At 32.6% G+C, this 16,424-nt stretch overlaps 1 protein-coding gene and 1 long non-coding RNA gene across 2 annotated transcripts; both read left to right on the top strand.

Annotated features, from left to right (window-relative positions):
• Positions 1 to 7,386: 7,386 nt before the first annotated feature.
• On the top strand, positions 7,387 to 14,166 carry LOC105788370 (chlorophyll a-b binding protein 7, chloroplastic). The gene is made up of 8 exons (XM_012615253.2): positions 7,387 to 7,869; positions 7,972 to 8,040; positions 9,438 to 9,708; positions 9,806 to 9,972; positions 11,629 to 11,775; positions 12,497 to 12,629; positions 13,072 to 13,164; positions 13,740 to 14,166. The coding sequence occupies exons 3-8, from the start codon at positions 9,538 to 9,540 to the stop codon at positions 14,049 to 14,051; spliced, it is 1,023 nt and encodes a 340-aa protein (XP_012470707.1). The 5' UTR covers positions 7,387 to 7,869; positions 7,972 to 8,040; positions 9,438 to 9,537; the 3' UTR covers positions 14,052 to 14,166.
• Positions 14,167 to 14,326: 160 nt separating this feature from the next.
• On the top strand, positions 14,327 to 16,022 carry LOC105788371 (uncharacterized). Its single transcript, XR_001131988.2, has 2 exons — positions 14,327 to 15,304; positions 15,459 to 16,022. It is a non-coding gene; the product is annotated as an uncharacterized LOC105788371 (long non-coding RNA).
• The last annotated feature ends 402 nt before the right edge of the window (positions 16,023 to 16,424 follow it).

The raw sequence follows: 16,424 nt of genomic DNA, 5'->3' as shown, positions 1-16,424 counted from the left end.
GTCACGCATAAATAGTCCACCATTCAATTAGGATTAAGGTATGCCATACTATGAATGTCACAAGTGAATAAATCTATGAACGGATTCAGGATCTATTTTACTTGGGTCCTATTTGATATGCTGTCAGTCTAGTTAGTCACATTTATGTCTCTATCTTTTGGGAGTCATCGCTCTGATGCTTTTAGTCTCTCTAATTGGACTTGATAGACAACATATTAGTCTTTTAATCAGTTTTCTCATTTCTGATTAGACTAAGGACATGGTCCATCTACTAATACAAGTTGTCTTTCCATATTAGAATCTGACCACATAATACCTCTTAATACTATTTAAACATTAGATAACTAGTGAGCTAATATTTGCTTACATTTTGCTTTGTGTGATCATTGATGACAATGTAACACCCTATACCCGAGACCGTTGCCGGAGTCGAGCATGAGGTGTTACTTGACTTAACTTAAAAGTTCGGGGCTTAAAAATTTACTTTCAAAATCAATTTCACTATTCACAATAAAGTTGTCCACCTGCACAGCAGTCACTAAAATAATTATAAATAAAGCTAAAAAACTCAAAATTTAGATCCGTAAATTTTCCCTGAAACTAGACTTATATATATTTTTACCATAAAATTTTTAGAATTTTTGGTTCAGCCAATTAGTACAGTTTATTAGTTAAAATCTCCCCTGTTTCACTGGTCGACCATCCTGACCTCTTGTCACTAAAATTCAATTATCTCTTTTTACAGACTTCATATGGTGATTAAACTTATTTCTAATGAAAATAGACTCAATAAGGAATCTATAAATATAAATTATAACTCATAATTCCTTCTGTAAAATTTTAATGAATTTCTAAAGTCAGAACAGGGACTTCAAAACATTCTTACCCTATTTCACTAAAATTAAAATATCTAAAATATATAACTCTTTTGCTTATTCTACTTCTTTTATGTGAAAGTAGACTCATTCAGATTTAATTTAATATCCCACAATACTTCTAATTCTATTTCCACTATTTTGGTGATTTTCAAAGTTACATCAATGCTGCTGTCAATAAAAACTATTCCATTGAAATTTTAAAAAATTCAATATAACCCTTTTATATTTATCTAACCTTCCCTGCAAATTTCAAATCACAACCAATTCCAGTATTTCAACTACTTCACTTGAATACTAATGAAATTCAACCAATCAACCATTTCAAACTAAAAACATGTATTTTTCAATGTCTAACACAACCATCACATACAAGCATACTTAGTCATTCATTCTATTACTTTTTACTTCAATTCCCTATACATGCCTCATAAATCCAAAAAGTTGTTTAACAAAATCTATCGGAGTAAATCTGGATAGTGTGATCGTTGATGTAGATCCGATCCTCCGAAATATATATATACACGTCAATCTACAAGAAACAGTAAACACACACCAATAAGCTTACAGAAAGCTTAGTAAGTTCACAGGCTCATAATAAAATCTTACCAGAATTTCACTAACAACATTAACAAACAAATAAAAATTCAACATTTCCTACCAACCACAATCTCAAATAATAAATATATCCAATCGAGCTCAATATCAGAAGTCAACTTCTATTCCGACATTTAGCTTCAATTGCACTTACAAATACCTGTCAAATTAAGGATAGTCTTACGGAATTGAGTACATCGTTTGCCCAGTGCCACAATTTGCCTGAATATTTCACATTGCTATAACTCAGTATGGCTTTCTTCACGGAATTACCATACCTACTTTTCACAACTCAGTATAGTTTTCTTCACCGAAACACCATACCTACTTTTCATAACTCAGTATGGTTTTCTTCACCAAAACACCATACCTACTTTTCACAACTCAGTATGGTTTTCTTCACCGAAACACCATACCTACTTTTCACACTTCGCCATGGATCCACCATGGACTTATCCGTCAATTCGTCGTTGGTTGCCAAACATGTGTACTCAATCCTGCGTATCCCTTAATTTGAACTAACAATCTCATCTTCTTCTCATTTTTACCAAATATCATAATTCAGTAACAATATACGAATTTATACAATATATCATTTCCACATTAACAATTAATCATAAAAAAATTCAGCCATATGAACTTACCTGGGCCGATTTGCAGAGTTTGTAAAAGTTCAGGGACTAATCAGCTACTTTTTCTTTTCCTTGGCTTGCTTCGGGTTCTCGATCTAAAATACAAATTTATTCATTCATCAGCATATAATTCAATTCTAATTCATTTCACAGTTTCTGCCATTAAATTCTCGAAATTACACTTTTACCCCAAACTTTATAGTTTTTACAATTTCGTCCCTACTCAATTAACCCCTCAATTGATCTAATTTTTCTTAATCAACACCTTTTCCAACTATTTTAGACTACTACATAGCCTTTCATATTTAAAACCGCAACACCAAACCCTAATTCCCAACTTTTTTACAATTAAGTCCCTAAAATCAATTTCTATCAAAGTTACTTTAATAGAATCATCATATAACAAAATCAAAGCTTTAATTCCATGTTTATTCATCACAAAAATTCAGTACTCATCAATGGTAACTTTCAAAATCAGCCATAAGATCAATAACTAATGAAACAATTAGTTGGACCTAATTGTAAAAGTATCAAAACCACAAAAATTAGAAGAAATAATCAAGAATTAAACTTACATGATTCAAATATATGAAAAACCAGCTTGGAGGGACTCTTCAATGGCGTTTTTTGGCTGATAATTATGAAGAATTGTCTAGAAACTCTTTTAATTGAGATTTTTATTTGTTAACTTTTACAAAATTTCCAATTTTACCCTTATTACATCACTTTTCCAGATTTTTCTTGCCCAACCGTCCAGCCCATATAGTTTGGGCCTAATTACCTTTTAAATCCCTCCTTATTAGTCACTTAAGCTATTTAATCTCAATTTAACAAATTTTGCACTACTTCCAATTTAGTCCTTTTTAATTAATTGACTATCCAAACGGTATAATTTTCTAACGAAACTTTTATACTAACTCAATGACACTCCATAAATATTTTTAATAATATTTATGGCTTGCTTATGAATTCGAGGTCTCGAAACCTCGTTTTAGACCCAGTTTACCTATTAAATTCTTTTTAAATCGCAAAAATTCACTAAATCACAAAATTCACCAATTCAAAAATTCTTCTAAATTCACACTTGACCCATAATTATTAATTTATTAATTTTTTAAGACTCACTAGTCAGATTTAGTGGTCTCAAATCACTGTTTCCGACACCACTGAAAATTAGGCTGTTACAGACAATATACAAAGGGTATTAATGGAATTCATGGATAATTTTATTAAATCAATCTATTCGAAAAAATATAAGTATACAAATGCATATACTACACTTAGGGCATCTAATCCAATAGCAACTACATTGTGAAGTTCAGTTATTTGCTTGCAATGAAGTTGTTTTCTAGACTTGACTTCTCGTTTGATTCCAAACCTTGGTTGAATATTTGGAATAGTTCCCTTCCCCCAAAGATTAAAGACTTTGTTTGTAGGTGCCTCAAGGATTATGTGTCGTGTAAAAGTAATCTATCAAGTAAGGGGGTGCCTTTTTATCTCTCTTACACTAGAAGCGGCTTTGTCAAAAGTTTAGATCATTTGTTGCTTAACTGTCCTTTGGTTGTACTCTTATGGCAGCTTATGGTGAGTGTGGATGGGCGGTGCGTTTACCTGCGGTTAGTGTAAAAACAACGGTGGCAGTGAAATTAGATACTATAGCGTAAGACAAAAAGTAAGCTAAACGCATCGAATCGTACCGTATCCCACCCGCCCATCCAAACCCACCCTTAGTGGTATCTTTATTTCATTCTCATCTACATATTTGGGATTTAGTCCCACATTTTTTTAGCTCGTACTTTGCCTATGATTTGACGCTAGCAAGTAATGGATCTTATGATGGGTGCATGGGGAGGATCTGATGGTCTGATTAGTTTACTGTCCATTACTCGGTGATTTGTTCTGTTATGCTTTCTATAATCAATGATATTGTCGTTTTCTTTTTTCTTAAAAAAAGAAAAGCAATAACTAATGTATAAAGCCCAAATTGCCTGGGCCACTAAAACCAAATAAACAAGCCCAAAACAATTCCTAGCCCAGCAAAAAATAAACCAACCCAAACCCTAAGCAGGATGACTTCCCTCTCCAAATAGCCCCAAACTTTGGAGCCAATCTCCTCCACGTCGCCACTCCTCCACGCCGCCATGGCTTCTTGCCAAGACCTTGCACAACAAATGAAACAAAACAAAGAAGAAAAAGGGATAATAGCAAACGAAATAGGATTTATTTTTATTATTTCGGGCTATAAAAGCCCTATTTTCATGTACAAAAGGGGGTTTTTGAGTTTAAAAGATACGAAATAGAGGGAAAGAGCGGAGATCGAACTTGTTTTTTAAAGGTTTTTTTCGTTTTACTTTGCAGTGTCTATTGTTTTTATTTCCATATTTTTTTCTTTTCTTTTCATTTTATTTTATTTAAAATAACAAAGAAAAGAAAGAAGAGGGGAAGATCTTACCTCTTTCGCCGGAGCCGACGAGCCATTGCCACCGCCAACGATTGGGCCGTGGCGCGTGGGAAATGGCGGCGCAAGGACGCTAGGAATCCAAACCTAGCGAGCAAAAGCAGGGGAGGGCTTTGTTTTTTCTCTCTCTTGGTTGTAATTAATTTTGAAAGAAAATTTTGTTTTAAATAACAAAAGTGAAAGCGGCGCGTTTGATGGCGGACCATGCAGTGACCCGACCAAGGGAGGATCCGCTGCTCGGCTTTAAGTGGGAAATTTGCGCTTTCGGTCCCTTCTTTTTGCGATACGTTTCAATCAAGCCCAATTGTTGTTTTTAAATTTAGCCACGCACTTTATTTTTCTGTTTCAAATTGGCCCTTTGTTGCTTGCGCTTTGGAGGGTGGGATTAATTTCCCTTTAGGTCCCCATGGTCGTTCGCGCATTCAAGTTGGTCCCTTTTTGTTTATTCTCGAATTTACCCCATTCTTTTGTCTTTAAGTTCAATTTAGTCTATTTTTTTGAACTATTCAACTTTTTTTTTGTAATTATTATATTATACCATCATTATTTATTATTATTATTAATACTATACTTATTATTTTTCATGAACATACGCATTTTATATAATATATATATATATTCTAATTTCAAAAACGTTTTACTTTTGTAAATGTTATTTTAATTTCAAAAACGTTTTCCACTTTTTGTAAATGTATAATTCTATATTTTATTATAAATATTTTTTCCTCTATTTTACAAATGTATATATATATGAATCTACATACGCATTTTAAAATACGCATGCACTTTACATACCTATATATATATTTTATTCTACTTACATAAGTTTTATATACATTTATATTTTATATAGATATACATTTTTGTAATATATATATTTCTCATATGTTACAATTCAAAACATACATTTATACATTTTCTATAATATACATACACTTTTCATTTTTAATTATTATAAATATTTTTTTTGTTATTTCATGTATCCCATTATTTTATATACATATTGTACATATATATATGTATTTGAATATATACTTATGCAATTTTCGTGATTTGCCTATGTATATATACTTATATATTTTATTTTTCTATTTTGTAAATATATACACATCTACATGTTTTTTATTTTATTTTTACAATTTTCATTACATATATACATGCATATTTTTAGAAATTATTATAAGTTTGTTGTATATATTTCTTCACTTGCCTTTTATATGTACACTTATATTTATGTGTTAAGTATCGCCCACTCATATTTTGAATTTGCTTGTATATTGTACTTGTATATATATTGTAAATACATATTCATATATGTTTTACATTAAAGTTTTGTTTCACATTGTACATTAACCTTAACATACCCTTTTTGAAAATATATTTTGGCTTTAACCATACATCAAAGTTATTTTCTTGATTCAAATGTTTTTTTTTGAATAAAAGCAATATTCGAAGTTTGGGATTTTCGAGGGAAATTGAGCCCTAACGTATTGGGTTCTGATTTTCTTTGTTAATCTTAAATAACCGAGGATATTCTTTATTCAAAGTGCATGAGTACAAAAATCATTTTTGGGAACTTAACTTGTTGTGTCCTAACGTATTGGGTGTGGCATGTTACTTTCTCAAAGTGAAGATTTTCGTATAAAATAAAAGTGATATTCAAGTTTGGGGATTATGAGGAATTGTACCCTAACGTATTGGGACTCGATTTCTTTACATGACTTGAACAATTGATTATCCTTTTGCCAATTTCACCATTCAAGCTTATTTTAAAATCTTTTTTAACTTTCGACACAAAGACATTAAATAGTCAATTTGGTACCGATTTTTGGGCGTTACGAGGTGCTAACCCTTCCTCGTCATGTCTTCGACTCCGAACCTGTTTTCAAAATTCATGAGACCAAAATGATTTTTGAGGTGGTTGGTCACACCTTAATAAAGGATCGATGGCGACTCCAGTTTTATTTTTAAAGTCGACAACTTAAATTTTGTTTTCAAAAAAGCAGTTCTGACGACTAATTTATAAAATATTGTTTGATTTTACTTAAACCATCTATAAAATTTGTCATCTGTAAATTAAAGGTTAGTAAGTAGATATTTTCAAATGTAAAATTGCAAATATTGATGTTGTGTGTGTTTTGAAATTTTTAATTTTAAATGAATAAATATAAATTTTATCTTATGTTAATTAGATAAAAGAAATTTTAATAAATAGATAAATAATTAATTAGAGTGATAATTTTAAAAGTTTGAGTTATCTATTTAATTTAATTTAATTTAATTTTTATTATGAAAAATGTATATAATTTGAAATTTTTATCATACTTGTCATGAAATGAAACTATCTTGCTTTATTCTCTCTTATTAAAAGATACATAAATAATTATTTAGGGATAAATATCAAATGTATATATGAACTTAGGTGCAATATGTAATTTGATAAATGAATTTTAGTTTGTGCGATCATACACATAAAATTGAATTGCACTTCATACACATATACATGAAACTTTAATTTAGATCTAATATACATTTTTAAAGAATGAATACATACATTGACTTTTATATTGAATTGATATAATTATTTTTTAGACAATATATTAACTCTTTTTTGAGATCAAATACATGGATCCTTCATTAGATAAAAAAAATAGGCCCAAAAGACAAACATAAAGTTTAAGGGAATCCGAAACAAAAATAAAACGACCCAAAAATAAAGGAAGAAAAAACCTGGATCCAAAGGGTTGCTTTAGAACCTTCCTCTAACCCAGCCGTTATCAAATAATTCCCCCGCTCCTGAAAAGCAACAAAAAGTCATAGGGAAATTGCAAGGTCAGTCTTCATCATAATTACTTGTCATTATTTCCTTCATTAGAAAACAAAAAACATCTTCATTACGCATCGGTTTGCCATCTCCCCATCTTTCCTTCTATTCCCGATTCAGTTTCTCTTTAGCTCTTCAGCACCTTCAAGCATTCATGGATTCTGTCCATCGCCTATCTACATCCACCTTTTTCGCCGCGAAAGAAGGAACTATCATTCATCAGATAAGTTGTTACTCTGCTTTTCAGTCCCTCTGTAGCTAGAATATGACCAGCCTTGTTTGATTCTCTATAGGTAAATCAAAAAACACAAGACCCGAAACTTGAACATAGTTGCTTTGAATCGTTGATAAAAACTTCCTTAGCTTGCAGTTTACGAATCATCGTATGTGCATCTCCTTCTATTTCAACCATCCCCAGTCCCAAATTTAAACCTAGATGGATCGCCTGGAGACACACCATCGCTTCTATCGCAAAAATAGACGGTATATTCTCATGCATGACTGTTCTTGAACAAATAATCTCTGCCTTTTCGTTTCGAACCACTAACTTAGAGCAAGACTCTTTCCTTTGCCTATTAAATGCAGTGTCGAAATTGATTTTAACCGTTGAACCAGTCGGAGCTGTCTGTCTGCCCATGAGTAGCCCATTCCCTGGTAAGTGATTATTCAACCCGTCAAGTTCCTTAAGGTAACTGAACACGAGATCCACTAATTGAGAACCTGTTTTTTGCTGACCCTCATGAATAAACTTGTTTCTCACCGTCCATATCGCCCACATTGCACATGCTATCAATCTGCACTAAAACAAGGAATTTCAGTCAAATATGTTTTTAATCCAATTTTTGTACTCAATATTAGCATCTGTTATAGGCCAAGTAACATTTAGTTTCTCCCATGTCTCCTTTGATGTAGGGAATTCCCCAAACAAATCCTATTCTCTACTCCATTTTGGCATCTTCGGCAAGTAGCGGATCCTAGCATTCGTCTATAGTGTAGGTTGCTAAAAGTAGGCAGATAGTTACAGAAGATTGTCCAGTTTGTAATTTTAATCTTAAGAGGTAGATCTAGGTTCCACAATTTTTTTTGTAAAATATTGGGTTTATTCATCTTGTAAGAGAAATCTATGCCCACTACGTACAGAATACTCCCCCGTTGGCTCCCCACGCCAGATGATATGATCTTCATGCGGATTCATAGACAGAGGAATGCATAAAATTCTCGCAGCTTCCTCCTCCGGAAATGTATTTTGAATCATCTCAACTTTCCATTTTCTTGTGTTGACATCAATCAAGTCTGCAACTTTATTTAGGCTCAAAATAGAAACCATGTTCTGAAATTTGAAATTTTCATTGCCAGGGACCCAAGCATCACCCTAGATAGTCACTTGCTTGCCATCCCCTATGCTCCAACCCAAACCCTTAAGAAGCCCTTTTGCAACCCATAAGCTCTGCTAGGTGAAAGAAGGTAGATTTCCTAAGCTGTAATTTAAGAAATCTGTTTCTTTAAAATATTTGGCTTTCAAAGTTCACACTAGTAACGAATTAGGATTACGTAACAAACGCGACCCTGTTTGGCCAATAATGCAACATTAAAATGTGACAGATTTCGAAAACCCATACCTCCTCCTTCCTTAAGTGCACACAAAGACCTCCAATCACACCAACGTATGCCTTTCTTCCCGTGATTATTTTTCCACCAGAAAGCCCCTATTATATTCTCCATTTCCATATAAAAGGACTTTGGCAATAGAAAGCAAAACATTGTGTATGTTAGAATTGCTTGCAAAATAGCTATGATAAATACCTCTTTTCCACCTCCAACTATATATATTAACTTAAAATTATGTTAAATTTATAATGTTATTGGTGATTTGTGAAAATTGAATTAAATTAAAAATTTGATATATAATATCATACAAAATCAAAATTCATATATTACATTACTAATTAGATTAAAGTTGAAGTATGATTTTGATATTTATCCCTAACTATTTATTAATGAAATATTCTCATAAACCGGTGGTCCGGCTGGGCCTAATTCGAACATCTCAGACAAACCAGTATTGGATCGGGTTAGGCCTACGGGTAGCCGTCCATAAACAGGTATAGATTTTATCAGTTTTAGAGGGAAGCAAAAAGGCCTTAAAATCGAATGGCTCAAATTGGAACAACGCTTGGGCTCTCTTCCACATCTTCGTCTTTCATCAATGGCGGAGCTGGAGACCCACGCTCCCTCTCATCCATTTTCTCTTTCAGACCCCTTACTAAACTCACGACCGCAAAGTCTTCTTCTTTTACTAGTTGCAGAGCTTCATGGCAAGAGGTCTCTCGCTGTTCTTTCTTCATTAGGGTGCAAATTCTATCTGTTTCGACTTTTAATTTTATTGAAACAAATAACATTGTATTATGTTTGTTTTCAGCTGGTGGGAGTGCTGCTGTTTTCAGCAGTTCCTTTCACGGCGGTCAAAGCCATCGCTAATAGCCCTCTAGGCGAGGCCCTGCAGAGGCAATTGTTAAAGAGGAAGAAGGAAGCTCTTGCAAATTCTTCCAAGTTCCAGGCTTTAGCTCAGAAGGCAAGAAATGAGAGGTAATATTCTGCTTCTGGCTTAAAACTAATCCTTCGCTTATATAAAGGTTGCGTTGCGAGTTTGAAACCAAATAAGAAATATACTTGAATCGTTAAGGTGCCTATAATAATTAAATATTATATATATGGTTTTTTTAGGCAAAACTATAAAATTTCTACTGCACTAAGCTTATCTAAAATTAAAGGCAACCTTCTGGATATTAAACACTTTATTTTAGTTGATATGGTATATAAATCTGTTAATTTTGAATATCGGAGTTTTAAAGATTAAAGCTAATTGAATTAGAAAATATAGATAGCTTGGATATGTTTAGCCGGATTGGCAATGCCTATTTATAGGGAATGGTCTCAAAGCTTACTATGCAACCCGTATGACACCTATCTATTGAGTGTCTTATGCTGGTTGCTATGCATGCAACCACTTGACGCCTAACAAGCAAGGACTTGCAATAGGGGTACAACAACTATGAAATTTGAATTTCTAAAAGGATAATTAAATGGTATGAAAGAACACAATAATAAAAATACTCTTTTGTATAAAAAAAAAATGAAATTGATACTTTTCAAAATTATTTTTTAATTTAAAAACATCAATCTTAGAAAGCACTTATATGAGTGTAGATGTGTGGCACATTCTCTAGAGCTTTCTTCAATTACAAAATCGATGAGAGGCCTATATGTGCCACGTAGGTAGAGTACGTCCTTATTATGGAATGATATGCATGCAATCTTTATCTTATTTTCTCTAACAAAAGAAGGGTTCTAAAGATTTATTTCATAAGGCTCTTGTAAACACTATCACTAGGTGATAGTTCAAGTTTAAGTTCAAGTACACAGGATGCATACCATTATGCATATCACTTTAGTTCACTAGTTCATTAATTTGAACGTGGGGATTGTTGTAAATAATTCAAATGAACCATGCACAAATACATAGGTTATTCATTTCAAACTGTGGCATTCTCTGACACATAAGCGAATAAATGTCAAGCGGTGGCATGCAAATCAATCACCATAGTCATATTATTGTGTAGAATGCTTGAAACCATTGCCTGTAAATGGGTTCTGTTAATTCAGCTAAATGATACAAGCATTTTACTTTTCTTAGTTCAATAACTTTAGCATTCTTTCTCTTTCTCTCATCATTTCCAGGCATTCAAAATTTATATAGTAGTATATGCCGCATCTTGTAAAGTTGGAGATTTAGCATAGTTCTTTTGATCTTTGTAGTTCTTGTGCAAGGTTATGGAGATTATTGATGGTTGAATCTTGGAAACTTGATATTATTATAGTGTTGCTTGCATAATTCAAAGATGGCGAAAATTGGTTTTAAGAATGATAGTCTTACTAGGGTTAAGCCTTTAAAGTTCTCTAATCTCTACTATCTTGATAATGTTTAATCATATTAATTAGGTTTATTATTTAATTAGAATCATAACACTATTTGTGTTTTTTTTTGGTCTAGTTGAATGCCAATGATAATCTTTAGTGGAATGCTTTTGTGTCTTTAATGATATTAATTAGTGTGCTTTGTTTGCTTCATTATTCATTTAGAAGCCGGCTCAGATTTAATCTCCTTAGTTACATTTATAAATTAAAATTGTATTCATATTAAGTAAATATGTTTCTTATAGCATGTACCTCTGACTTTTTCAGCTTCTGGTATGGAGAAGACCGCCCTCGCTGGCTTGGTCCCATCCCATATGACTATCCTGAATATCTAACTGGAGAACTGCCTGGGGATTATGGTTTTGATATTGCAGGTCTGGGCAAGGATCCTGTGGATTTCCAGAAGTACTTTAAGTACGTCAACATTTCTTTCAATTCAATTTCCTCTGAAGTCATGGCTTTTTAAGATGTTTACAGTGAAAATGATTGTGTTCAGTATGATGTAAATGTGAAAACACGAGTTATGACTTTAATTCCTAATAGGATTATAGGGGTTAAAATATGCTTCAAGTCCTTGTACTCATTGTAAATTTGAAATTTAGCCCCTCTATTTTTATTTCAAGGAATTTGATTGTTAACATTATTATTCTTTTGTTACACTCAGGTTCATTACAATGTTTATTTTTGTTACATGGCTTCCAAGTGAGTATTTTTTTATTTCAAAGTGTCAAACTAGTGAATGTAACAGAAGAATTGTAATAGTGTTAACAATTTGGACTTGAATTTTGAAATCTAAAAGTAGAGAAACTAAATTCTTTGAAATAAAAGTAGAGGGGGTAAATTCCAAATGTATGAAGATTATAGGGATTTGGGGTATATTTTAACCGAATATAGGGTACCTCTTCCAAACTTCATTCAGATGCTTGTATTATTATTGTTATTATTACTATTATTATTTTTTGGGGAGGGGGTGAAGGAGGTCAAAATAGTTCACAATGTTAAACACCAGTTCCATGGTGATAGGATTCGTCAGTTGAGACAATCTATTATCTTGAAATTTAGTATACGATGATGGTTTGAATTGAAGTAGATAGTTTTAATTATTAAATGATCAAATGCAATCTCTATTATGCAGTTTCGAAATTCTTCATGCTCGTTGGGCTATGCTTGCTGCCCTTGGTGTTGTGGTTCCCGAAATTTTAGATCTGCTTGGAATCTCTCACTTTGCTGAGCCTGTTTGGTGGCGGGTGGGCTATTCGAAACTTCAGGTTGTTAATCTGTACCAGTTCATTAACTATCTTTCACAGATAATCTGGAATGTCTAAATCTTATTTAATCTTAGGTAGTTCCCTTGGTTGCGACTTTATTGTCAAATTTTTAGTGCTAAAGGAGGTTTCTAGTTAATGCATAATCTGCTACTTTAAGAAGATATATGTTGCAAGGCTTTTCCTATATTCTAATATGTTTCATATACCGATTACCGTTTTAGAATATATGAAATTTTCATTGCTACATATTTTTTTGGTATGTGTAGAGATTCACTCTGCAACTTAGACTGTAGGAAATAGTCATCTTTCTTCTCAAAAAGATCACTCCAACCTATCCTAGAATCCAAACGTGAGAAATCTAAGTTGAAGTTTCAAATTTGGTTACTTAGAAAAAAACAACATATCAACATATCCGTTAAATGTGCTTGTTGGTTTTTGTGAGGGAGAAACACTGGACTACCTTGGCATCCCGGGTCTACACTTAGCTGGAGGGCAAGGAGTGATTATCATTGCTATCTGCCAGGCCCTCTTGATGGTAATTTCTTTTCAGCAATCTCATTGTTCTGATCCCTGGCCTCATAAATATCATTTATGCAATAGTTGGGAAAATAGAGACTGTTAAGGATTGTGCAATTTTATTTTTATTTTCATTTACACTTAAGGTGTGCTTGGTTGGGTGGAAATGTGGAAAGAAAACAAATTTTGAGTATGTTTAGTTGGAAAGAAAGGTGAGAAAAAGGAAATAGGAGAGATGATTATTTTCATTCTAATGTATAAAACCAATTCTTTCATATTGGAATGATGAGAGGAGAGAAAATAAGAGAGAGATGTGAATATTAGTTTAAACTTATGTATTTTTAAATGTTTTATTTTTTCCATTTCATTTTCAAGTCTACTAAGCAAAGGACGGAAAGAAAATTACTTTGTTCTTTCTATTTTTTCATCTTTCCTACCAAGCACATCTATGGAAAGAAAAATTATATTTTTCATCTTTTTATTTTTCTACCCTTCAATTTTTTATCATTCTAATTTTTTTTCTGCTCTACCAAGCAAAGATTTAATGTTTCAATAATTGGAGGTTTTATTAGTTACTATTTGATTGCAATATAGGTTGGACCAGAGTATGCAAGATATTGCGGGATAGAGGCATTGGAGCCTCTGGGGATTTATTTGCCTGGTGATCTTAATTACCCGGGAGGAGTGTTATTTGACCCATTGAAGCTGTCAAAAGACCCAGCAGCTTTTGAGGAGCTGAAGGTGAAGGAGATTAAAAATGGGAGGCTAGCCATGGTTGCTTGGTTAGGCTTTTATTTCCAAGCAGCTTTGACAGGTAAAGGTCCGGTACAGAACCTAGTTGAGCACCTCTCTGATCCATTTCATAATAACCTATTTTCCCTTCTTAATTCCACGTCAAATACATAATTCTCAATACAGAATCATAGATATAAATACTTTGTAAACCACTTTTTAGTTTTATCTTACTATATATGTATGTAAATGACCATTACTTTCTTTCTAAATTTGACATGGTTTTGTATCTAGGGATGGTAGAGATGGGATTTTTTTTATTGTTTTAATAAGCTACAAATGCAATTATAATGGTCTATCCAAACGTGGACGGTTATAATCAATTATTAAAATGAACTAACTGATTAATAATCAAAATATATTTGAAAATAAAATTAACAAATAAAAAATTAAAAAGAATTTATTACATGATAAGATTTGAATTTGAAATTTTAAAGTTTTTATGTATTTTCCTATTAAACTAAGGTATATTGGTAATATTAATGATTTTTAAGCACAAGAATTTGAATTAATTTAAAATTTATTATTCCAATAATTCAAATTTCTAACTTTTAAGTCTTTTTTTTTGAATGAAAATAGTTGGATTTATGGGAAAACAAAGCCCAAAACAAAATAATCCAAAATACATAGAAAGGCCAATATATAAGATACGACCCAGACCCAGTAAAATCATTACCTGAGACAACATAAGTTAAATCCCATTAATCATCACAACTTTCAAAACCTACAAACTCTTCATTTTCCGGGAACCCCTTTCCTCTTCATTTTCCCGAAAACCTACAACTTCAGCAAAAACAGAAGTAGAACGACTCCCATTAACAAGATAGCCCATTCCTTGGACGATCTCTTTCCACCAGCTCCACGGCGTAATCAGGTACGCTTCCATTTTCGTTACTATGTTCTCCATTTCTTAAACCTTTTGCTAACAGATTTGCCACTTTATTCTTCATTCTTCATTCTTCATTCTTTTGCCATATAGAAACTTGCATATCTAGAAATCCCGACTTAACTGTAAACAGTCTTTAATGATAGCACCGATCTCCAATTTATCTTCCCCTTTCATTTGTAGTTTTATTTTTTTTATTTTTTTTATTACTGATAGAGCATCCCCCTCTACCTCTATAGCCATAACCCCCAAATCCATCCCCATTTGAAGCCTTTGAACACATGCAATAGCCTCTGCAACAAAAATCGAAGGAGCACACACATTTTAATAACCCTAGACCCCAAAATCTTCCCCTTTGAATCCCGTACAACGATCCCAGAGCAAGACCTATGTTCCTCCTTATTGTATGCGACATCAAAGTTGATTTTCACAAAGGGAATCTCCGGTGGTTTCCACCTCTCTACCTCCCTCGGTTTGACAAGTAAGAATATCTTCAGCCCATCCAATTCACTCAAATAGTTTCTTACAAAATCTGCTGTTTCTAACGCTGTTATTTTTTCCTCTTATGCACCCATCTGTTTCTTGTTGTCCATATCGTCCACAATCCGCAAACAAAAATACGACACTGATTCAAGGAATTATTTTCAAACAACCAGGTAATCCAACTCAAAAAATCCATGTTTCCGATGGAGTTTGGCCACTTACAGTTTAAATGTTGCCAAAATTGTTTTGACACAGAACAATCTTGAAAGATATGTTCTCTAGATTCCACCGTTTTAGCACAAACATGAAAGATGGCATTTGTAGTTAATCTTCTGTACTGTAGATCCCTGAGTGTTGGGATAAAATTCATGAAGCATCTCCATATTATCAAAAATATTCTCATTATTTTGCAATCTGTAATCCTCAAATCTTGGCACCCATGCAACTCCTTTTGCTGGAATATTTTTCCAGTTTCCACTCGCCAACACAGTCCTTAGAGAAATCCTTTTGTCGCCCATATACTCTTCTAAGTAAAAGAAGGTAGATTCCCCAACCTTGCTTTTAAGAAGTCCGTCGTTGGATAGTATTTAGGTTTTAACGTACGAGCAAGCAAAGAATTTGGAAATGTAACTAACCTCCAGCCTTGTTTTGCAAGGAATTATAAATTACATTCACGTAATGCCAAAAACAGCTTTTAATGTTTGGCTGTTTGGTCACTTTGGCCCTTTATTTTTTTTTGGAGTGCTTTAACACCTAGGGTGCGTTTGGTTCGCTGTATTGGATTAGAGGTGTAATAGCTAATCCACTGTTTGGTTGAATGTAATGGAATAGAGGCGTAATAGTAATCTTGTGTTTGGTTGAATGGAATAGAGGTGTAATAGCATAATGGAAAAAACTAAAATGACTAGAATACCCTTAGCATAAAATTGTTTTGGTAAATGATTATTGTTATTGTTATTTAAATTTTAATAAGATTATTATTATCAAGAATAAATATTTTAATCATATTTAAACATAATTATAATTAAATATATTTTAATTAAAATATATAATTTAATAAAATTCTTATAATTAGCGAAAATTGTTTTGGTAAATGATTATTGTTAATGTTATTTAAA

The sequence above is a fragment of the Gossypium raimondii genome, chromosome 2 (assembly GCF_025698545.1).
Source record: "Gossypium raimondii isolate GPD5lz chromosome 2, ASM2569854v1, whole genome shotgun sequence".
NCBI classification, from domain to species: Eukaryota; Viridiplantae; Streptophyta; class Magnoliopsida; order Malvales; family Malvaceae; genus Gossypium; species Gossypium raimondii.
This window is presented reverse-complemented; position numbering and strand designations above follow the sequence as displayed.

Coding starts and splice junctions, on each gene's coding strand:
- LOC105788370 (XM_012615253.2), top strand. CDS start 9,538: ATGGCTCAAATTGGAACAACGCTTGGGCTCTCTTCCACATCTTCGTCT. Junction 9,709..9,805: donor GCAGAGCTTCATGGCAAGAG/GTCTCTCGCTGT, acceptor GTTTGTTTTCAG/CTGGTGGGAGTGCTGCTGTT. Junction 9,973..11,628: donor CAGAAGGCAAGAAATGAGAG/GTAATATTCTGC, acceptor TGACTTTTTCAG/CTTCTGGTATGGAGAAGACC.